The 26346-nt window shown below is 36.4% G+C and overlaps 1 protein-coding gene across 5 annotated transcripts in view; it reads right to left on the bottom strand.

Annotated features, from left to right (window-relative positions):
- The window catches only part of LOC137654464 (protein lifeguard 1-like), a 63990-nt gene that overhangs the window by 16190 nt on the left and 21454 nt on the right, over positions 1 to 26346 (bottom strand). For all 5 annotated transcript variants that reach the window (XM_068388120.1, XM_068388118.1, XM_068388119.1 and 2 more), the window contains 3 exons: positions 13574 to 13785; positions 10942 to 11212; positions 8314 to 8451 (listed from right to left, as the gene is read on the bottom strand). In XM_068388120.1, coding sequence (XP_068244221.1) covers positions 8314 to 8451; positions 10942 to 11212; positions 13574 to 13785 — 621 coding nt within the window. The remainder of the gene's footprint in view (positions 1 to 8313; positions 8452 to 10941; positions 11213 to 13573; positions 13786 to 26346) is intronic.

Genomic DNA, 26346 nt, shown 5'->3' with positions numbered 1-26346 from the left:
GTTGCTTATTTATATTTGTAACTTGATCATCCTATTATCCAAACATAAAAACTAAACCAGCTTCTTCAAAGCATTAAATGAATATGAAAAGTATACCAAAGGTTAAAAATATCAAAATATAAAAACTAGATTGATATACAAAACACCAAAAGCAACCTATACCAAAGTTAAAAAATATCAAAATATAAAACCTAGATTGAAATACAAAACACCAAAAGCAACCTATACTAAAGTTAAAAAATATCAAAATATAAAAACTAGATTGAAATAAAAACACCAAAAGCAACCTATACCAAAGTTAAAAAATATCAAAATATAAAAACTAGATTGACATACAAAACACCAAAAGCAACCTATATTTCTTTATAGTGTGCAATGCTAATATTTTTTCCACACCAATTTCTGGGCTCCGACCCGTGTCGCCCAGTGAACAACCAGGGGACTTAGTTAACTCAGTCCTTAGCGAGGCAGCTAGAGCCAACCAAAACCTCAAGGTTAGGTGGGGCCTGGTTTCAAAGAGGAGATATGAGCCTATTAGTACCCCAATTCGAGGTAGGAAGAGATTGAGGCCCTTCCAATCTTCCCAATTCAGGCAACCTCTGCAAGTGGTTCAACCGGTCTCAGTTCACGAAAGAACTGCATTCCTTCACAAAAGATCTGCTACTAAAGAATGCAATCCAAAGTATACGTCGCTTAAGATTTCACGGACGCTTGTTCAGCGTGCCAAAGAAAGGCTCAAACAAACGGAGAGTAATCCGGGATCTGTCTCGTTTAAATTCCTTCATTCGTTGCGACAAATTCCATATGCTTACCGTCTCGCAGGTGTGGACCTTACTTCCCCGTGGGGCCGTCACCACCTCCATCGATCTTACAGATGCCTACTATCACGTTCCAATAGCAAGGTATTTTCGTCCTTTCTGGGCTTCAAGCTAGGCAAACAAGCCCATGCATTCAAACTGATGCTATTGGGGCTCAACATACCACGCAGAATAGTCCCCTGGTTGCTCACTGGGCGACACGGGTCTCTCGCCCAGAAATAGATTTTTCCTTCGTCAAAATCTTTATTATGGACTTTCACACAATTACCACTGATAATTTTGATACCTACTGAATGTTTAAAACTTCAATAACAGCGTTAAATGAATAAAAAGTACAGAAAAATCTCTACACTTATAAAAGAGACAAAATATAAAAATAAAAAAAAAAAAATCTTTCAAGTGGCATTATACGATACGATACGTTTTTGTTTGAAAAAATTACAGAAGAAATTAAGATTAAAAAAACCATTTCCAGTGTTTTGCATTAAATATCCCCAGAAACTCAACAGTAAATACGGAGTCAAAGGACTTTCATATGTGAAAAGTATTATCTAAGTAACGCAATACTAAATTAAAATTTATGACAAAACACCATCAGACCCTGAAAAAATAAAACGGATAAAACTTAACGACATAAATTAAAGACACTTAGCCGAAGGAAAACCTTGGTCCTGAATTATTTAAGCTCTAATAATAATAGTAATAATAGTAATAATAATAATAATAATAATAATAATAATAACAACAATAATAATTGCAGCAAAAGACTTTCTGCAGAACAGTCAGGACGTATTCAAGGTCCTGATGAATGCAAGCATGCCTTCACTGCCCACGAATATAATGCGACATTATGCAACCACTTTCAGAATATGGAAAATAATAGTATGACTATAAATATCTAAGCCAAAATATAAAGATGATCTTTGAATACAAGTCAATTACATGCCAAATTTAAGAGGTTAAATGGCTTTGTACTTAATACCATAAGAATGAAGACTAGTCAAACTCAATTACTGATAAAAATTTCCAAAGATGTGACCACAGTCTAGAAACATCTTGATGCTATGCTGAAAAAAAATAGCAAGAATGCTACAAAACAAAATAGCAACTCAAAACACAGATGAAAGTTATCTTCACCTTAGCCTAAAGGTAAAACAAAGATCGTAACTTCAATTAATTCTACGCTCAAGCCCATCAAATGCTACAAAATTTAGTTCCCTCTTGTGAATACTACAATACATTAGATAGTAATTTGAACAATTACTTGTTACAATAATGTGCAATTAATAAATTTTATAAATAACTACAAAATTCTGACCAATATTAGTAATAATAGTAATAATATTTCGACTAACTCTACGTGTACTTTACTTGGAACAAATTTGTTCTTTAGCCTGATGGACAATCATGCAATAGATAAATTCCTACTTCAACATTAAAACATAATAGCTCATAAAAACAGACTTCTTCGAAACATTTACCACATCCAAATTGTTTTCACATTTGCAAATGTACACTAGTTTTTTTCCTTCCTCCACATTCTACAACCCACATCTATTTCATAATATACTTGCTCTCTCTCTTCACATTTATTTACCTCCATTATTTATTTTCCTTGCAAATTAACTTTTCAGAATTGACAAAAGTTCTTTATTTTCTCATTTGCTCTCATTCATTTTCATTTACTTTACACATCTTCCAATGCATTTTTACACTTTCTCTCTGTATTAAACCTCTTATAAACAATCAACAACACCACTTATCACTTTTACTCCACCTTCCCCTGAAAGTAACCAAATTGTTGAATATTACATATTCATATTCTTTCCATTTCATTCTCTTTCAATTTAATCTTACACTCCACTAACATTTTATTCTATATTCACACATGTTTATTACACTAATAACCTTATTTTTAACTACCCTTCTCCAAATGAACTATTTTTTCTCATCTGCTTCAAACAGATAAGTTTACATACCTTGAAAGATATTATACACCAGTTCTGCTTGATCTGTACTTAAATATTATTTTCATGTTAAGAATCCAACACAAATCACAGGCATAAAAAAATTATTTATATAATGCTATAATGTCTCTTAGGAAAAAAAATCTCAAAACAAAACAATTTGGAAAGAAATAAAACCATCCAAAGACAGCTATTATTACAAATCCCATAAAAGTGGCTGAATTGGCTAAGAATTTTTAAGGTTTGCAATACTGTACAGGTACTTCCTGAACTGGCTGCTACGCTCCAGCAGCTCTCATAAGCAACAACTGTTATAAGAAATGCACTAAATTTGATCTTGCATGAAATCTCTCCTGATTTACTCTTGAAGCTGTTTACAAATAATTAGCAATAAATCACGACAACCATCTAAAAAGTATCTAAATCATCTTGGAAAGATAATTCCTAAAATAAAAATATATATAAACATAAAACCTAAATACTAGATTGATCATATGCTCTCATAACATTCTACAATCTTGGAATTGTCCAAGCATAACAAAGTTAAGTATATACAAAAATGCATATTTACTTCATAGAGGAAAGACCTATAACACCCTAATCATCTTGCATTCTTACGATTTTATTTGTTAGAAAATAGATATATATATTTCTCAATAGTTCCATGAGTAAACTATCATATCCTACTATGTATTTCTAATCATTTAACTATTTGGTATGATTATAAACCCTCTGGTGATCTAATGACACAATGACACGTGGAAATATTTGTTTCTGTAAGTGATCCAATGACGTGCATTGCTGCGTCGTACCTAACTTATTTGGTAGGAAATTTGGTGTAAATATGCGCGTCGCTCAAGGAAAACCAAAACTTGCACCACGGGTGGGCAGATAGTCGAGCGATACGTGGAGCCTAAAAGAAAATGGGTAGTAGCAGCGCATTTGTGGCAGGCCTACACCAATTTCCAGTGAGACTTTTTTCAATTTACGCTCATAGATATTTTTATAGGCGGATGTGTTTGTATGTAACTGCAAAATACATGTATTTTTTGTACTTTTATATGGTATGTAAAACAATATAATAGCATTAATGCTTCTTTACATAGAATGTTATCATAAAAACATCAAAATTGCAAAACTTACTCCAATGCCTAAGGGGAAACTGCTCAAAATCCTTTAAACAATACATATATCTATAGTCTTAACAATGATGTCTAATTTTTTCTTATCTTTATTTTTTACATTGTAACAATGAAAAACGTCAACATAAGTAGGTTGGAAAATCTGTAATTTTCACTCCGAATAAAAAGAAGCAATTCTTTACTCATTCACACCTCACTAATACATTTATTCTCAAGAGGTTGCATCCATGGGAAAGGTCTACAATATTACACAATTTGTGTACTATACAAATAATCAAAATTGTATTTTCCATGAATTCTTAAAAAGAAAAAAATTAGAATTTAAAAAAATGTTCACGTTCAACATGCATTTTATATCTTTTAGCATTCCAGTTTTGTTTACATTAATACAAAGTTCGTTCTTTTGACAATATGATGCGACAAACCAAAAGTCTTAATCTGTTATAGTTTGGACGTACCAATTTTAAAAATAAAATTTTTATTCTTAAACGTAATTTTTCGACTAAGGCCATATGCACTGTACCTCACCCTGACTTCTGTAAGGGCATAAGGGCCAAAGGGTGAAAATGGCGTATAAAAGATTTTAAAAAACCACATGATTATTGCGATAAAGATTATGTGGGTAAACTAAATGTAACTTTTATTTAGCTCAAACTTTTAATCAACAAAAAACATAATTCCATAATTCTGACCTAAAAATTTTCATCTTTAATTAGTACAGTATAAGCATCATTATACAATCATTTATTATAACTTTTAGCTAGGCAAAGGTGTAAGGAATGCAGACACAGCTCTAGCTTTTCCTTTCTTGCTAGGGTGTTATTTATAATTCTTTTTGCTTCTTATCTTGTACAGTACTGTATACATTTTAGTTTCTCTCATTACTTAATTTTCCTTTGGTTCATACATATACAGTAAGTTACTTAATTACCTCATCACCAAACATTATAGATATATGTATTTTATACAGTTTTGATAATTTTACCCTCAAACATATTTTTGCAAATTTGTAAAGGCATCAAAGGAAATTGGGTAATCTTCAAATCTGCATACCGTTTCTACATACATACATATACCAAAGGCACTTCCCCCAATTTTGGGGGGTAGCCGACATCAACAAGAAACAAAACAAAAAAGGGGACCTCTACTCTCTACGTTCCTCCAGCCTAACCAGGGACTCAGCCGAGTTCAGCAGGTACTGCTAGGGTGCCACAGCCCAACCTCCCACATTTCCACCACAGATGAAAATTCATACTGCTGAGTCCCCTACTGCTGCTACCTCCGCGGTCATCTAAGGCACCGGAGGAAGCAGCAGGGCCTACCGGAACTGCGTCACAATCGCTCGCCATTCATTCCTATTTCTAGCACGCTCTCTTGCCTCTCTCACATCTATCCTCCTATCACCCAGAGCTTTCTTCACACCATCCATCCACCCAAACCTTGGCCTTCCTCTTGTACTTCTCCCATCAACTCTTGCATTCATCACCTTCTTTAGCAGACAGCCATTCTCCATTCTCTCAACATGGCCAAACCACCTCAACACATTCATATCCACTCTAGCCGCTAACTCCTTTCTTACACCCGTTCTCACCCTCACCACTTCGTTCCTGACCCTATCTACTCGAGATACACCAGCCATACTCCTCAGACACTTCATCTCAAACACATTTAATTTCTGTCTCTCCGTCACTTTCATTCCCCACAACTCCGATCCATACATCACAGTTGGTACAATCACTTTCTCATATAGAACTCTCTTTACATTCATGCCCAACCCTCTATTTTTTACTACTCCCTTAACTGCCCCCAACACTTTGCAACCTTCATTGACTCTCTGACGTACATCTGCTTCCACTCCACCATTTGCTGCAACAACAGACCCCAAGTACTTAAACTGATCCACCTCCTCAAGTAACTCTCCATTCAACATGACATTCAACCTTGCACCACCTTCCCTTCTCGTACATCTCATAACCTTACTCTTACCCACATTAACTCTCAACTTCCTTCTCTCACACACCCTTCCAAATTCTGTCACTAGTCGGTCAAGCTTCTCTTCTGTGTCTGCTACCAGTACAGTATCATCCGCAAACAACAACTGATTTACCTCCCAATCATGATCATTCTCGTCTACCAGTTTTAATCCTCGTCCAAGCACTCGAGCATTCACCTCTCTCACCACTCCATCAACATACAAGTTAAACAACCACGGCGACATCACACATCCCTGTCTCAGCCCCACTCTCACCGGAAACCAATCGCTCACTTCATTTCCTATTCTAATACATGCTTTACTACCTTTGTAGAAACTTTTCACTGCTTGCAACAACCTTCCACCAACTCCATATAACCTCATCACATTCCACATTGCTTCCCTATCAACTCTATCATATGCTTTCTCCAGATCCATAAACGCAACATACACCTCCTTACCTTTTGCTAAATATTTCTCGCATATCTGCCTAACTGTAAAAATCTGATTCATACAACCCCTACCTCTTCTAAAACCACCCTGTACTTCCAAGATTGCATTCTCTGTTTTATCCTTAATCCTATTAATCAGTACTCTACCATACACTTTTCCAACTACACTCAACAAACTAATACCTCTTGAATTACAACACTCATGCACATCTCCCTTACCCTTATATAGTGGTACAATACATGCACAGACCCAATCTACTGGTACCATTGACAACACAAAACACACATTAAACAATCTCACCAACCATTCAATTACAGTCACACCCCCTTCCTTCAACATCTCAGCTTTCACACCATCCATACCAGATGCTTTTCCTACTCTCGTTTCATCTAGTGCTCTCCTCACTTCCTCTATTGTAATCTCTCTCTCATTCTCATCTCCCATCACTGGCACCTCAACACCTGGAACAGCAATTATATCTGCCTCCCTATCATCCTCAACATTCAGCAAACTTTCAAAATATTCCGCCCACCTTTTCCTTGCCTCCTCTCCTTTTAACAACCTTCCATTTCCATCTTTCACTGTCTCTTCAATTCTTGCGCCGGCCTTTCTTACTCTCTTCACTTCTTTCCAAAACTTCTTCTTATTCTCTTCATATGACTGACCCAGTCCCTGACCCCACCTCAGGTCAGCTGCCCTCTTTGCCTCACGTACCTTGCGCTTTACTTCCACCTTTTTCTCTCTATATTTTTCATACTTCTCTATACTATTACTCTGCAGCCATTCTTCAAAAGCCCTCTTTTTCTCTTCCACTTTTACCTTCACTCCTTCATTCCACCATTCACTGCCCTTCCTCATGCTGCCTCCAACAAACTGCATACCGTTTCTAATTCCTTTAAATAATTCTCATCTTTTCTCAATCTGATTAGAGTGCAAATATCACTAACGGCTTAAAGGCTGCTCATGAACGCCAGAGGCAAGGGACAGTGACAATATGTACACATGATCTGTGCTCAAGACTGCTCTCCATCCATGCTAGAACCAGGGAGGGTCAGGCAATGGCTGCTGATGATTCTGCAGGTAGACCTAGGCTCCCTTAAAGCCCCATCCTTAGCTCACAAGGATGGTGAGGTCGCAAACACTACGGGAGACTATCGAGCTTGCGCAGAACTCAAACCCCAGTCCTGCAGATCATCAGGTAAGGATGTTTCTGATAGGCTAGTACAAACCTAGCCATTATTGAATAAAACTAAAGAAACGAAAATACTTTTGTAAATTCATACAGCCCTTTGATATTTGGTCAGTATAAATCAAGAAATAACATACAGTACTACACAAACTGTTCTCTCTCAGAACTACACAAACTGTGCTTCCTTAAAGTGGCAAGTAATGAAAAATCTGCCATTGCATTATGAAGTTGAAAGACATTATTGAAAGTTGAAGACTAAAAATTTGGAGCAGATAGGGACCAAAGTAATGCTTAAAATCCACTGCATAAGGTGAACTGATGGCATTACACAAGGGAAACTCCATGATATAGTAAATGGAATTTTTCCCCTCATGCAGTATGGTCTTGGCATTTTCCAAATCCTACAACAAAACTACATATAAAAGAACTTGGACTCCAAACATATATGTCCACTCATGTTACTATAATCAACTTTGATTATGATCCAGAATCTTTTTCGTTATAAAACATGTTAACTTTGTAAAATGCTACTAGCTACTGAAAACTTAAATGATCCTTTTAATGCTTATATCTATGTCCCTTAGTATAAAAAGAAAATATGTATAAAAGTTTTTACTCAGTTATTTATAATTGCCATAATGACTTGAACGCATTCAATCACAGCAAAGATGAAAATCAGGAGGATAAGAGTCTTTACAAAGCCAATTCAACCCTATTAATGATCAAAGCACAACAATTGTCCAATAAAAAGCAGTTTACTCTTAACACTTACCATGGAGAAGAGTAGAGCAATGCCAGCAGCATACATTTGGCTAAGTGTGTCGTGGCGAAGGATGATCGCGATGATTCCAAAAATCAGCAATACCATGGAAGCAACAAATAAGTAAACTCCACAGCCAGTGAAGTCATACTGAAAATAAAAGGTATACCCATCAAAACACCTTTTACACAATCTTAAAAATTCAAAATGAACCATGTACCCAAACATGGGATTTTCATTAAAAGGAGGAAATCCACACAAACCATAAGCCAAACTGGACTCTTACAGAGCTGACCAATATGGTAATTTACTAACACAGTAATTGGCTATGACACAGACCATTAGCATATCTAAAACTTGATATATTTTGTAATGTAAAAATTTAGTTTAAAGGAGACCATCAGGACATGACAATGGGAAATGGGACCAAGCACTTTATTAAAAGCAGTACCAAGAACCTTGCAGTAAACCTGAAGCAATTTATCACACTATTGTTTCAAGAAAGTGTTAACCCTTTTACCCCCAAAAGGACGTACTGGTACGTTTCACAAAAGCCATCCCTTTACCCCCATGGACGTTCCGGTACGTCCTTGCAAAAAAATGCTATAAATTTTTTTTTTTTTTCATATTTTTGATAATTTTTTGAGAAAATTCAGGCATTTTCCAAGAGAAGGAGACCAACCTGACCTCTCCAAGACAAAAACTAAGGCTTTTCGAGCAATTTAAAAAAAATATACTGCAAAATGTGCTTGGAAAAAATAACCCCCTGGGGGTTAAGGGTTGGAAATTTCCAAATAGCCTGGTGGTAAAAGGGTTAAGATAAAACAAAAATGTACGTAATTCACCAGAAAAGTTAATGATATTCTATGATTATCATGTAGAGCTGCACTGTGCTGAACAGGTGGAAGACAGCAGAGAAACATTCAAATAGAATTAAGAGTTTCAGATAAAGATTTAAATCAAGGCCTCTATATGAATTTATGAAAATTTGTCTTACTGAGATGCAGGTACAGTCATCACATTCTATATTTATGAGTTGCCTTGCTCATTAATGACAATTTTGTTGAGAATATCAAAAGGTGGCCGACTTGGAAAAAAAAAATAGCACACTTAAATTAAAACTGCAAAATCACTCATTTAAATAGTGTTACGTGGTAACTAAGCTTTCCTGTCTTATACAAAGTTTCTATTTACTTAGTATTTTTTCTTGTCGATGGCAGTGGTTCTTCGGCATCAAGATCAGATGATAATTCGATATCCTTCCATCCTTCTATTATTGCCATATTCAATTCACAGTTCAGTATATACCATTAGTACCTGAAATGTTTTACGTTCAAAAAGTTGTTCTTTCACCACAGCATGGATGTTGCTCCAACAATTTTCAAGTCAAAAAACCCTCCTGAAGGAAGAGCTTTTTGACATGAAAATTGTTGAAGGAGTAACATCCATGATGTGGTGAAAGAACTTTTTGAAGGTAAAACATTTCAGATACTATGGGTATATACTGAACTGTGAATTGAATATGGCAAGAATAGAAAGATTAAAGGATATCGAGTTATCTGTTCTTGATGCCAAAGAACCACTGCCATCGACAAAAGCCCTATGTAGCAACTACAATAATTACAGTTTTATCTTCTCACCATCAACTAAGTCATCTTCCTCCTACAAAAAATAATTCCTTATTTCCAACTTCATCTTTCATATTCAGTAAGCAGCAAAGATGCCAACTTCAAGGCAAAAGGAACATTATTAGTGTGTTATTATTACAAATATAACAGTCTATTGTGCCACAACATTGTTTATTACATAATCTCTATTTCTCCCTCTCTCTTTCGCTTACAATGCTTATATTTCATTCAAATTTTATACATATAACACTGTATAGTAAATGTACAGTATCTGTACTCAACATGGAAGCTTATTTATATCGGTATATGGTTTTATAAAATGGTGGTAGGTTGTATGTACATTTTCCTATTCACTGTGTGTATAGGTTATGTGAAGCTCACCTCATAGGGATAAAATCAGACCCATGTGGAAAATCACCTGTGTCTGTTCTCTGGGAATAAATTAACGGTGTAAGTAGGGGTATTATTGTATATCAATATCTCAATTCATAAAATACCAGGGTCTAACAAACAATTTAAAATAAACTTCCAGTTACATACATCCAACATGAATCTTAGGAGAAATGTCACTCACACGAGAAACGGTGGTTAAAGTGATATTCACCAATATTCACTAAATGGAAATTTCTTACCATTGCCAATTCAGTAGCTATTACAGCACTTAAAATCTAATCTGATCTCATGACCAACAAGAAAGCAATTAATATATTAGGAAATTAATATCTATCGTATTAAAAAAAAAAATTTATGAATAAAGAACTGCTTTTAATGAATATAAAAAAGATTAGAGACTGCTACAATAACCTGGATCCTTCAAATCACTTGATAGACAAATACACTAGCACAGCATCTCCTACTCAGACAGAATTATACTTTGGGAGATCTATCAACCGCACCATTCTTCCTTTTAATCTTTATACAAACCAAATCTTGCTAAAAGAAAATTTGCATTAAATAACCATGTATTAAAAGCAGCATTACTTTCAACTAATGACAATACAGTAATACTAACCTTAGTCTGGGTGGCAAAGAGTGTGATGAGGAAACAAATAGCACAAGTAATGCCAATCGTCATAATAACAATTTGCGTGTTGTGTGTGGCAGCAATTGTTCCTGCCATGTAACTGAGTGCCAGTGTGAAGATCCCTAGCATTATGAAGTTACCAGGCCACTTTCGTCTAACACCTGAACAGCACACCAGCGTCAAGTACGTCACTAAGAAGATTGCATATGAAAGGAAGTACATCCAACTATGAGTCAGGACGAATCTGCGCACTCCAGTGCTGTAGGAAGAAAAGGGTTATTCTAACAAAAGCTCTTTTATAGCTAAAATAGAGAGAAAAATATTTAAATTTTTGTCCAAACAAGGAAATTTTATTTTTTATTTTCCATTAAGCATAAAAGCCTTTAGTCCTTTAAAATAGGGAATGTCTTTAGTGAACCAGGAACAGCTGTCAAGTTTCCATAAATGAGGTAGTTAACTATGGAGCGAGTGAGTAGCCCCACCCACTTTCCTGTTTAACTCGTAACTTTCGACCTACAGCTCAAGAGAGATGGTCGGTTGAGGTGGAAAGTTTAATGTTAAAGAACTTCACTTTATATAACTAATAGAAATCATAAATTTCAAAAGGGATGTTTATTTATTCCAACTACAAATCAGGTAGGCTGGGAGGAACGTAGAGAGTAGAGGTCCCCTTTTTTGTTTTTGTTTCATTTGTTGATGTCGGTTACCCCCCAAAATTGGGGGAAGTGCCTTGGTGTATGTATGTATGTACAAATCAGAATCCTTTATTAAGAGTATGATTTCAGTTGTACCAACCAAACTCGACCGAGTCCCTCGCCGAGCTGTGAGGAGCTAAGAGTACAAAAGTCCCGCCCTCTTTCTTTTTAATGTCAGCTAACCCCCAAAAATTGGGGGAAGTGCCTTGGTGGATAGATAGATAGATGATTTCAGCGAAGATGTAACTCTCATTAGAATTTTTAACGAGGGGTCGGTTATTACTGGCAGGTGGCGGGGAAGAGGTCAATGACCGGTCTCCAGGACCACTTAACTTCTCCAAAATCTAGATAACTGTCCTATACTATCAGCAAAGCGCTGTTATCCAGCATTTTCCTCACATCTACCTGAAGGGCGAAGACCTTTTCTGATTGGTTATTCAGTGTAATGGTCGGGGAGGGGGTTCCACACAACCCCCCGGTAACTACTAATATTAGGATAAAAATTCAAAGTCCAGTTTCAGCTTTACTGAAATCACAGTACCATTAAAGGACAAGAATTTGTATTCACACAAACAAATGATTTTTTATATTTGTTATTCATTTCTATTATATAGGATAAAAAGTTAGTATATATATAGGAAAAATGTAGTCCCGAGTTAGTAGTACCTCTCTAACTTGGGAGTATTCATAACTTTTGTACTGAAATTATGATGAAATTAACCACATATATAAATAAAGTTATTTTAAATAATTTCCAACGTGAATAAACAGGGTTCACATAAAAATTGTTACGCAAACAATTGTCATTTCTCAACTACTATATACTATAAAATCACTTTCTACAATAAACCCCGATCTAAATTCCATGGAGGAGAGGTTCTATTTTAATGTCACTAGTTTAAGTAACCCGAGAAGTACTTTGCAGATTTCCTTGTCCCCAGCTACATTGCTTGCATTAACAATTTCATCTTTTTCGAAGTCTTTCAACTTAAGATATCCGAGATTTTAGCTTTTCATTTGGGAACAAATCTCTCACTATAATTCTCATTGCAGTTACAGCCTCCTGTTGACAACAAATTGTACTTTCTATTTGTATAATTTTTTATATATTTTCATTGGTTTAGCCAAAACATTAAAGAATGTGTTGTAAACCTTCAATGAATATGAATAATTGATGACTTTTATATAACCTTCTCCTAAAGGGAAAGGTATTTTTTCTTTAAATACTTTTAGCAATCCAAAATTATATTTCAATAAAGCAATTAAAAATCCTATCTAATGGTCCAAAAATCTATGGACGGTTTATAAGGCTTCCTTTATTCCAAGATATCATTAGTATATTTAAAAAGCGTTTCAGTCGTATTGTTCTAGAAAATCTTTGAACGTAATTTTCATATTTCAAGCGTCTTTCCTATTACAAACAATGGCAGTTCAGATTTAGACAATCAATCTCAGTGTTTGTACAGTAACAATAGCATCCTTTACTTCGAGGTACCAAGATACCATATTAGCAGGAGGGTAATGTTAATGAAGCTCGATAATTTTACCAAAATTTCTTAAAAGCCGTTATACTTATTTTGTATAAACCCTTTGATAGGGATGCATTAAATTAAGTTCTTCAATGCAAAGGTGGAAAAAAATATTGAGTACATTTGAAGAATACGGACAGCCGAGTATGTAAACAATTAGAACATATGAAAGGGTACAAGGCAACACAGCTGGGATGGTGGGCCGCTGACGGGGGGGGGGGGGGGGGGGACCATCTATGCAATTCTAGTGTGGCAGGAAACAAATTACAGCAGTTGAACACAAAAAAAAAAATATAGCATTAAAAGACCCCAAATGAAAAATAAAGACAGCAATCATTCAAGTGACTGAGAAATCTAAATCTGTTATCTCGACAGAAAAGGACATAAAATACTTACTGGAAAGTAAAAAGGGACACAATGCCGAGTGTCACTAACAATTGCACCATCAAGATAAGGTATACTTTGCGGATAAATGCATGGCGAATAGCTTTATTTCCAAATGAGTCTCCAAAGGTTTCTGGTAGAACTTCATCTTTGGGAACACCAGCATCCCTGTTTCCATCTTGTATTGGGAATCCTCCACCACTGGCATTGTATACTGGTTGAGCCTGTAATAAAATAATTTTATGTAGAACAAATAAAATTCGAATAAAAATTTCTTTTAATAACTTAGTACTGACAAGGTAAATAATATCAATTAGATCAATGATAAAAATCCTTTTGCCCTTTTCTGACCACAAACAAAAATATAAATTATATATCAAATTTTTATACAATATAACCATAGTATGAGAAATTTAAATGCCTACTACATTAACCTTTGCTCTTCCTCTTACTAAAGTATTTTTTTATTCATAGAATATTTGCACAAAAGCTCTTTAAGGTTACAGTGAATCTATATACTGTATGATGCAAGACTCATGAAAAATTTCTCCTGAAAATCTATAATATAAAAAAAAATTGAAATACCAACACGTGATGCTTTATAAAATATGGCATATCATAGCAAAATCCTAAAATGTACTTATTCTCTAGATGTATAAAGTTGTACTCTATATAGGCTTCCTTTGTTTTACTGTTTACTCCTATAGTCCATCTCTTTTAGCGAGGCAGATATGCACCGACTCGGAAAAGTTTCCTGATCGCTGATTGGTTGGACAAGATAATTATAACCAATCAGCGATCAGGAAACTTTTCCGAGCTAAAAGGGCACCGCTGCGAGTCGGTGCAAATCTGCCTCGCTAAAAGAAATGGACTATAGTAACTTTAGTTTTGAAATATGCTTTGCCTATTGCAAAAGTTTGGATAAATACCAAAATTTGAGACTACACAATTGACTATTTTTGTCATGGCTGAACTTCCTAATGGTACACATTTATCAACCAAATGCAATTAAATGACCATTAACTATAATAATATAAGATCTCTAATCAAAATATACTGCTATATTTTAAATAGGAACTTCGTGAATAAGGACTTTGATGTCACCCTTTTAAGGACTTTAACTAGATTTCACAAAGCTAGAGGTATGTGGAGAAAATTAACAATGAAAACTACACACAATGGTAACTTTAGCAGGTCTGGTTAAACTACATCATACTAATAATAAAAAGTTACCTTACTGCACCTAGAAAAAAAAGGGGGAGGCAACATAAAATCACGGAAGAACAGCGGACAAAAAAAAAAAAAAAAAAAAAAAAAAAAAAATTCAGTCCTTAAAATTTAATAAGCATGCATATGCTTCACAGGCAAACTTATGTACAACTACAATGTAAAACATGAAAAATCCATGAAAAATTCTATTTACATATCCACATATGTGAATGTAATACAAATACTTTCACATCAAATTAATGGTGGCACAATCAGAACAATACCAGCAATATAATAAGTTTATACTAATTGCACAATATAGGAGTTCACTGTACACTATGCCAGAATTCTACTTGAATAAATGACCCGATGTTAATAAAAATAAAAAAAAACAACACGAGAAAATTTTGCATAAGTTTATCTTGTTCTTCAAATAATTTTAATGTTTACTTATAAGGCAACCTTCAGCAAGAGTTCTCTCAACATTACTAGCTTTTATCAAAGGAAAGAATGGCTTGCTAGTTTAAAAAGTCAAGTTGGTGCCTTCCAGGCGAAAGAGTCCCAAACAACCGAGAACCACTTGGCTTTTATTCAGTTCCCCACATTCCAAGGTTATGGATATTTTCCATTTAAATTTCAATATTCGTAATAGCATCATCATCATCTCCTCCTACGCCTATTGACGCAAAGGGCCTCGGTTAGATTTCGCCAGTCTCTATCTTGAGGTTTTAATTCAATACTTCTCCATTCATCACCTCCTACTTCGCGCTTTATAGTCCTAAGCCATGTAGGCCTGAGTCTTCCAATTCTTCTAGTGCCTTGTGGAGCCCAGTTAAATGTTTGGTGAACTTGGGGAGTGCGAAGAGCATGCCCAAACCATCTCCATCTACCCCTCATCATGATCTCATCCACATATGGTACTCGAGTAATAGCAGAGATGTTGTAAAAGCTATTTTAATGAATGTAAGCTATTTACTTAAGGGAGACTTACACTTTACCAATGTATAGTACATTACAGGTTTATCTTTCCTGACAACAATCAAAGTTATCCCAGTTGCAAACAAAAAAATCCAACTACAACTGTTATCTTTAGTCCTATCAATTATACTGTACATTGCACATTACATTTCTCCCAGGAAACACATCATCATATAACCTCTTAGCACTCTAGAACTAATGTCATCACTAATTAGTGTCCAGTTCATTTACAATTCCTCTACTAGACCCAACCTTTTGTGTATGGATGGATTATAAAATTCATACCTCCAGCCAAGCACAGGGACATCAAAGGCCATTCAGTATTTTGTGTATGAAGAGAAGACACCTGTTGCGTTTCTCTCCTAGGAATTGGCACCCGAGGGATGTATACGGTTCTTTCACTTTCTTTTAATGTGTACGATTTTGAATTTTGGGGTGAATTCTTATTGATTTTACTTAAGATTCCATGTAATTCCACAGTACGTATTTTTGGTTTGTAAAGTCCGCACTTCACACACACTTCTCAGGACTACCATGAGAAGTGTACCAACATTTATCACGTATTTGGCCATTATTCAAGTTTTTAGGTTTTGTTTAATTTTGGAAGAATACTTCATGCTGTCTAGTGTACAATATTGAAATATTCGTGGACTTAACAGCAATATTAGTGACCTTACAGTTGCTTCCAGACAGCATGATATTCTGAGTCGCTCATTCCAGGTTTTAAGAAACCAATATCTTTTAAACTGGATATCTTGCATAGGGCAAGAATTATGATTCTCTAAGTCCTGCTTTGATTGGGATGTCATAAGGTCCAGGTCATAACTGGAATATTTTGAGTGATCTTTAGCATCTGAATTGGTCGCAACTATATAAGGGGCAGAAATACGACCAGAAGAGGAAGATTCGGTTGAAATTTACAACTAAATAATAATTCAGTTCTCTTCATATAATAATGAATCTAATGATACTTGCAAGTCGGCCCAAAATGTGACATCCTATTATGTTAATTTATTTTTATATACAGTAGACCCCCGGGGTACGGCGTCCCCAGCTTACGTTTTTTTCACGTTACGGCGTGGAATACGATGTTTTTTCGTCACCTCGTTACGACATTTTTCCCCACCTTAAGGCATCGAATTCTCAAACTTGGCGGTTTTTACGCGTACGACTGTGCGAGTCACTAGCCTACCACCACGCTCATACGTCACTGCATACGTCACTAAGGAGCTGGTCTGAAGAAACGACATCGATAGAAATAAGGGAAGCTATCGGTTGGTATGAAAACCTTACGAGTTTCATTGAAAAAAAAACACCCAGAAAAACTTCACACAGGTCGTCTTATGGAGAGTGTTAATGACAAGTGTATTAGTAATTTTAGAAATATATTGAGGAATCATCAGAAACAGGCTTCTTTGGATAGATATTTCTCCAAAAGAGAATGTCAGAAAGCAAAGATGATAATAGTAATTCTATTAAAAAAGTTAAATAAGAGTAACTTTTTAAGTTCTAAAAAAAAAAAAAAAAAAAAATCAAAAAAACTTCGAAAGACAAAAATAAAAAAAAAAACATTTCTAATTTTAAGTGTTTAATAGTAAGAATAAATTCATTATTAAGTGTACATAACATAATTAGCATTGATACGTTTTTATATCTACCTCCCCCCTCTGCCTCCACCCACTACCAGCTCAAGTCACGTCACTCCAAAGGTAAATAGAATTTAATTTTTCCTTTACAGTACAGTACAGTACATATATAATTTTTATTTATACCTGTAATGTTATTTAATTATATACTGTACAGTGCAATATATAAGGTTTTGTGCCTAAGAAAACTTTAATGGTTTGTGTGTATAAAAAAACATTTTTTGATTTATATTGTATTTTTTATTGTATCCCTCAAGGCCCTCTTTCCAAATAAATATCTTAATCTGTTGTTATTCCTTTCCAGGTATTGACAGCAGCCACTACACTCAGTAGGGAGTGTAAGGGAAGTTTATTTTGCACACTACTGTATGTATATAGAAAAGAGAGAGTATATCCGTCCCTGGAATCCAAATGTATCGAAAAACATATAACAATTATGAATGTGGTTGATGGCCTGTTACTAGTGTGTAGTGGTCTGTGATGCTGCTCTGTATCGATATTATATTGCCTGAGAACTGGAAGTCCCATCAAGTGTTTGACTGAATAACACCACAACCAATGTACTATGAGGCCATTGGCGATTGCTCGTGTTGTTGACAAACTTTTTGAGACATTGTTATTGTGGGCCTGCAGAGACCTGCATGGCATCGTATACGGCCATATTGTTCAGAGTTTTATAATTTTAAGTGACACTGCAGCTTAGTGGTGAACTGGATATTGAAGGGACAGTATTGATTCAGGGAAAATTAACGTAGTAATGTATTTTCACAGATTTATATTTTCTTATGGGTGGTTGGTTTGAGATGGCTTAGAAAACTTGAGTGTCCAGCATGTGAATAATTTTTTATTCTTATTCAAAATTTGTTTATCTTGTTACCCTGATGCTGAAGTTTTACGTAAAGGGATGCTAATTTTTCCTTTAATTTTCTATTTGGATTGACGAGTCAATGCTATTGTAATCCTAACAGTTTTTTCCAAATAAATATATTTTGTTTTTATGAATACAGCATTTCATTTCAGAACCTCTCACTATGATGCCCTTTCCTCAGTCACTGTTTTCTTTAGTCAAGTTATTCAAAATTCATTTTCCCATACTGTGTTCAGTTATCAGTACAAACAATATTACCTTTCACCTAATGTTCTAACATTTTTTCTTAAGCTTAAAACCACCTTACCTAAAGAATATAGAGCTATATACAATATTCTACTGATTTCCCAGAAATGCATCAGTGGTCAAGCTACCTGTTAATTCAGCATGTTAAATGAAAGGGAAGATAAAAAGGAAGATTCTAGCTGGGTCCCCTTGCCCATTATAAATCAAAGGGTGGTGCCCAGTGCTCCGTTCTCTTGAACTGTTACTTAGGTTTTTGGGTACTCCACCGTTGTATGTTTGTTGTGTACTGAATGTCGGGTTGTGGTCGGCATTCGGAAACTAGGCCGTTTGGGTGCTACCTTTGGCCACAGTCCGCAAACTACTACAACAGTACATGTATATTATATATAAGTATACTGTAGTACAGTACTTACTATACTAATTGGTACGTACTAATTTTCAATGCTTTTACCTGGGGTTTTGCACGCATTAGCTATTCTATTGCCCGCCATACGACATTTTCACCATACGATGCCAACGTGTATGCCATTATCACAGTCCCACTTTTGAAAAACCTCTAACAATCTCTTTTTTTATTTCCATTTCTGCGTCAATTCAACCACTTTACTACAACTGTGAACATATCAGTTTGTTATTAAAAAAAAGACCGCTCTAATGGACATACTGTATATCCACATAACAGTGCATGATAATGCACACGTTTTGTTTAAAGATTTGGTTAAGGAGGAAACTACTATGGCTGAAATCTTAAATACAACGAACATAAAATCTTTTGTTTGTGCAAACTTTCATGCCAGCGAAATTAAATAATACCACAGTATTCCGCATGGATAGCCAAACCGGTAGAGCCAGCAAAAGAAAACAAAGATTAGTGTTAAGAGCTGTAACAACAATCTCTTATGAAGTAAACTCCTGAAGAACAGTGGCACAGAGTATATCTTGAATATATCTTTTTTTATTATAAAGATTAAAGATTGTGTACCTGGAACCACTTGGGACATCAATATTAGGCATACATGTGATGGATGGGATTATAATGAAATGTGATAAGGTTAATCAAGTATCTAAAGGCAAGGAGATTCCTAATTATTGTAGATAGGCCTGATCATTTAACGGTACAAAGTCTAGGGAATATAACTTCCTATTATTATCATTATTACCTGCTAAGCTACAACCCTAATTGAAAAAAGTAGGAGGCTATAAGCTCAGGGGTTCCAACAGGGAAAATAGCCCATTGAGGATAGGAAAAAAAGGAAAAATATTCTAAGAAGAGTAACAACATTAAAATAAATATCTCCTATATAAACTATAAAAACTTTAACAAAACAAGAAGAAGAGAAATTATATAGAATAGTATGCCCGAGTGTACCCTCGAGCAAGAGAACTAACCCAAGACAGTGGAAGAGGATATGAAACTACCCAAGACCAGAGAACAATGGTTTGACTTTGGAGTGTCAATGCAACTACAAGCCTTATAAAAATTTACTAATGCCATACTTTACCCTGAACCCAGGTTGATGACCATGTAACTCTGGATCATTCACTGTAATATTCACATGACTGGATCCCATTTGGTAGTGGGCAACAGAACCCACAAAAGCTGTGCTTTGTGGAAGCAGTGGTTCCATAACTTAAGGCAGCAATATTATTCACCAATAATACACTCCTAATCCTCAAGGTCTTTTCAAGTAGACACAACAATAGCAAAACTTCCGGTAAAGAGTCAAGTTCACTTATGATAAAGGACTCAAACAAATTTCCATATAACTTCTGTATTCACTGTATGAAAATCTTATTCCAACTATGCTTCGATGTTCAATATCGTCACCCTCATAAACTAACTGCCCAAGTCATTTTCTCCACTTGTTGGGAAATAAAAAAAAAATTCTCATTTCATAATTCTTTATATCATTGTATTGAGCTTCAATTAACAAATTCTAATTCTCAAATTCTTCTGTTAAAAATTTGTGAATTGAAGATCAAGAAAATGATATAAAGAATTAGGAAATGAGGTTTTTTTTTTTTTATTTCCCAACAAGTGGAGAAAATTACTTACGCAGTTAGTTTATGAGGGTGACGATATAAAACATTTTAGCCAATTCATGTCATTCACTGGATAACAGAAAACTAAGTATTTTCCATGGAAGAGTATTAGCTACCTTTATGGACACTATTTCAAGAAGTTTTCGCCATCCAGGACGTTGCTCACCATAATGTAGTAAATATGCCACACTATCACAATCATTCAGATATTGTACAGCAAACATTCACATAGAATAAACCAAAAAAGTCACAAACAGATTGCTCAATTGATAAAGATTATAATTCTGAATAAAGTAATCATAATAGAGAATAAAATAACTTGCTGGGGGTAAGTTTATAGAAAAAACAGTAATACTAGCCAAAAGACTGGAGGAGATAGTGCAAGTTTTTACCTTGCAATAGTTCTATAGAATATTCAAAACTTTACTATATTGTACATGACAGGATCAATTTTGTTACTTTGGGGTGATAAATAGCTTTCTTTTCATTAAGTAGATTGTACTGAAACTGATGATAGTGACTAATAAAGACTAAAGTAATATCTATGACAAAAGACCAATTCATCCTACTGCTGAGTAAAGAATATACAGTAATGTACGAGCCCATTTTATCTTGCTTTATAAAGGGAAGCCTTCATAAAATTGTCTCGCTACAAAATTAAAATTCTGATATTTCACTCTCGAAAACAGCAATTGTAAAGTGTGCTGTACAATATTTGCTCTTAATAAAACTACTACAGTAAACCCAATTTTACAGTATATACGAACTTCTCTTATTGACCCTCACCAATATCAACATTTCTGAATGCAATCCAGTACTGTAGTCGTATATACCCCACCTGAGCATTCCCAATTGCGTGCAAATAAAGATGAATAGCTAACCTAGTTTGGATCACATAGATAAGCAGCACTTCAAAATTTGAACAGGTTATACTTGCGTCAGATCACACTTTTTACAAGTAAGTACCTTTTATAAAAATCATTCATTGTGTATACACACACAATATATTCATACATTAACACTACCTAGTGATTGTTAGAGAATTATGTAGCAATGCTCTGAAAAATTCTAGTAATGATCGACTTTAAATTTCAGTAGCCTATCAAGACAGCTATAAAGAACTATTTAATATCAAATTTTTTATAAACTGTTAAATGATAAATAATTCTTATCTGAATTAGGCCTTTATGCATACACCCCTTTAATATATCATCTCACACAGGGAAAACTGCATAATTAAATTGTTGTACAGACGTATCCTATTGAGGAAAAGCTAAAACGAAAACTGAATAATCACTTACAAGCTGAGATTCTCCTTTACTTACAAGCATAAAATGGTATGTAGAGACATTCCAAGAAGACTTTACTTAATTCCTTTCCATACTGAAACATACAACTTTCATACCTTTCCAAATACTAAAATTAAATAAAAAATCTACCTCTTATATCGAAACATCTGTTAATATATTCTATCTAAATTTACTTCTTTGAGAAAGAGTAGATTCACTTATGAGGTTCCCATTCTTGGTCTTTTTAGTGGTATTTACAAAATATCTTGAAATGCAGAAAGCTAAAACAATAAAAAAAATTTGTCACCATTTTAAACTTACAAAAGTACAATAGTTGCCAACCACCACCAAAATGCTTAATAAGGTCAAGTTTCCAAACTATTTCAAGATTTAATTAAAAGCTAAAACTTTGCCTAATTTTTATGTTTGTGCATCTAAAATTAGAAAAAAAAATGGCCAGCATCTGCCTCCAAAAGAATCAAAATACACTGACTTAAAAATAGAGTCAAATTCGACATCCGAGTTAATATAAGAGTAAAAAACACAATTCTTTCATCATCCTAAGCTGCCTTATTTCTATAATCTTGGACTAGCTTGACCACAAATTAATTGAATTTTCAGAAATTTATACTGAAGTATTATAGATATAATCACTTGAAAAAAAAAGATACATTAAAAAATTATTTAAACAAAATAGAATTCCACTGATGTTAATATTTCTTCTCTTTTAAAATGCCAAAATGACAACCACAGTAATATATATAATGCACAGCAGTGGTCTATGTGATGAAAATGTTTAATGCACAGCAGTGGTCTATGTGATGAAAATGTTTATGTTTAAAGATTATATCTCAAAATGGGAAAAAAAATCCACAACGTATAAAATCCTCACTGATACTACAGCCCGTTCAAAACAACTGTCAAGTTGCACATAATACTGAAGCCAAAAAAGTGTTTCAAGGTAACTATGCCAGTAGAACTGGAATATTTTGTGTAACTAGAATATTAAATAAACCATCTTCATCTCATTACATGAACTTCTACATACTTTAAATTCTTTCATCTTTACCATACAATACATCTACCACAGGAGCCGGTTATTTCAAAGATTTTTACCATAATTGACCTACTTCAATAGTTTTCAAATAGACAGATCAGAGAACATTCTACATTATTTTTCCCCAAGTTCCTAACCTTATTGGGAAAGAATGAATACATGCAATTTTTTTTTATCAATATTCAATTATCCATGTATATAAATTTATACCAAACTACACACGATACGTACTAAAACACAAAGAATACAGTAACTTAATATAAGGTACTGTATCAAATATATTATGTAAAGGGTTACCTTATGGAACTAACTTTTGATGTGAACTAAAATCCTCCCTTTAATCGATACAAAGTCAAAACTCTCAAAAGTGTTTAACTCATTAAATTTCTAGATGCATTTTCAAGAGGTTTCACTTTTAAAACCAAAATGAACCTCACTCAGGTTCTACTTTACTAAGTCTCATGGTTAAAAAATTTGGAAAATAACAGAAAGCAGTGCAAACAAAATTCTCAAATTTTAAGTAATTTGTATTTTTCTTAACAGTACTTATCTCGAACTCCTTTCTTAGGAGTATCTGGGATTCTCCTCCCAACAGACCAGAATTTTGTGTAGTTTCCCCTATCTCCATTTTCCCTAGTGGGGTCCCTCTGTGGCGGATGGATACTCGCCCTGAGGCGACCCGGGTCAGCTTGCGAGAGCAAGGAGCCAGGTCTCGGTCGCCAGTAAGCTTTTGATAACCATAATTTTGAACTCCTTTAAGAGACTCTGGGAAGGCTGGGCGGGTAATAACCCGAAAGTAGTTAGAGGCAAGTACTGTTAGGAAAAATACAAATTACTTAAAATTTATGATTTGTTCCAACACTGAGAACTTACCTCTAACTACTTTCTTAGGAGACTTTTACTTTAGGAGGCGGGGGTGAACTTACAGGCCGGGATACCCGATAGATACCATTCGATTGAACCTAGATAGGATGCTAGGTTCTACCTGCCAACAAAAACAGGGAAGGAGACTCGGGGAGAACTACACAAAAAACTTCTAATACCTACGTCACTCACCTATATGAAAAAACATCCGAACATGGGCGTCTCCAACAAACAACTCTCACATGGGCGGAGGAAAAGGAAAGGGAACAGAGGGGAATCAGGAAAGGGGGAAGTAAGGACGAACTTGTGTCGCTTGGAATTACTTCCCGCGGGCTTCCCCGGGACTTCAACCTTAAACCTGTTGGAGCGCGGAAATGACTGGGCCGATGGAGAAGGAGTCCAGAGACTTCCTTGTACAGTCTTTCAGGTAATGGGCCATAAACGTAGGCTGTCTGGACCACGTACTCGCTCTCAGAATCTGGCCCACTGCCATGTTCTTGTAAAAGGCCAAAGACGTGCTTAGACCTCTAATGTCATGGGGGCATGGTCTTCTTGGCACCGTGACTCGGTCGCTGTCATAAGCCCTCTTTATGACTTGCCGCAGCCAGAACGAGATGGTGTTCTTAAACACCGCCTTCTTTACCCGCACTGAGGAAACAAACAGGCTCTTGATCCCCGGCCGAAGCCTGGCTGTCCTTTCAAGGTATTTTCTGACTCATCTGACCGGGCACAACGACAAGTCTTCGGAATTGTCTGAACGTGGGATTGCTGGGACCGAAAAGCCCTCGAACTTGGGGTCCCAGGAAGCAGGATTTTGAGTCTTGGCTACAAAGTCCAGAAGAAACTTAAAAACTTAGGTCTTTCCAACCCTATGAGTGCGAGACCTCGTATGACAACCCGTGGAGCTCACAGACTCGTTTAGCGGAGGCCAAGGCTAGGAGGAAGACCGTTTCAAGGGTAAGGTCTTTGTCATGAATATTCCCGAGCAGTTCGAAGGGTGATTTAGATAAGACCTTAAACTCTGGCTACGTCCCATTGCGGTACTCTAGAGGCGCGGGGAGAATATGACTGCTCAAAACTCCTTATGAGCATAGAGATTTGACGTGAGGCCCCTAGGTCGAGTCCCTTGAGGAGGAAGACTTGGCCCAGCGCGGCTCGAACTCCCTTGAAAGCTGGGATAGTCATCCATAGGTCGTCTCTCAGGTGAACCAGGAAGTCTGCTACCTTGTGAATCGATGCGTCCAACGGTCTCAGGTTCTGGGAGGCACACCACTTTGTGAATGTGGCTCATTTTGCCTGATAGACCATGACCGAGGATCTCCTCAGATAACCAGTCATCCTCGCGGCGGTCTTCGACGAGAATCCTTCCTTCCTCAGCAGACACTCGATAACCTCCACGCATGTAGCCGGAGGGACCGAGGGTTTTCGTGGAACTTTCTGAAGTGGGGCTGACGGAGGTGGTCTTCTCTGTCCGGCAGCGGCCACGGCGGGAGGACTGCTACCTCCTTTAGGTCTGCGAACCACTCTCTCTCCGGCCACCAGGGCGCTACCAAAGTCATCTGCAAGTTCTTTGACCGTCTGACTCTGTTGAGGACCTGTCCGAGGGTCCCGAAGGGTGGGAAGGCATACACGTCGAGTCCGTCCTACGGGTGCTGGAAGGCGTCCTCGAACGCTGCTGTTGGATCTGGGCGTTGAGCCTCGTGGCGAACAGATCTATCACCAGCGACGCCCACTTGTGGAGGACTGTCTGGGCCACCTTCGGGTGTAGGGACCATTCTGAACCCTACTACTTTTCCTACCCTGCTGAGGCCATTGGCTAAGATGTTCTTCTTCCCTGGAATGAATCTGGCCGTTAACTCTATGTGCTCTTTCTCGGCCCATTCCAGGATCCTTGCTGTGAGGTCGCACAACTCCCTTGATTTTAGTCCTCCTTGTTTCTTCACGAGGGCTACCATGGTGGCGTTGTCGCACGAGCGCCACCGTTTTCCCTCGGAGATGATGAAAGAACTTTATGCATGCTCTCTGGACCGCTAACAGCTCGAGCAGGTTTATGTGTAAGGCCCTCTCCTCCGGTGACCACTTCCCCCTTGCTGTTTCTTCGAGATGGGCTCCCCACCACTCCTTCGACGCATCTGTGAAGGGCAACATCTCTGGAGGGGCGGTCGCGAATAGCATCCCCTTCAGGGTGTTCGACCTGTCAGACCACCACTTCAGTGCCTCTCTTGTCTCCGGTGACACGTCGACCGTCTTGTGCGGAGATTCTCCCGGGGACCAGAGTTCCTTCAAGTTCCACTGAACCGTTCTTAGTTTGAGTCTTCCCCGAGGGACCAACTTCTCCAACGATACCAGGTGGCCCACTAGTCTCTGCCAGTCCTTGGCTCTCCTTGGTATGTCCGATAGGAAGGGGTAGAGTACCTGATCTAACTTCTCGAGCCTCTCCGCGGAGGGGAATGCTTTCCCCAACTTGGAGTCTAGGACCATCCCCAGGTATGTCATCCTGGTGGAGGGGACTAACTGCGACTTTTCCATGTTGATGGTGATCCCTAAGTCCCTGCAGAACTAACAGCTTCGTGCCTTGCTCCTTC

This window comes from Palaemon carinicauda, chromosome 15, assembly GCF_036898095.1.
Source record: "Palaemon carinicauda isolate YSFRI2023 chromosome 15, ASM3689809v2, whole genome shotgun sequence".
In the NCBI taxonomy this organism is placed as follows: Eukaryota; Metazoa; Arthropoda; class Malacostraca; order Decapoda; family Palaemonidae; genus Palaemon; species Palaemon carinicauda.
This window is presented reverse-complemented; position numbering and strand designations above follow the sequence as displayed.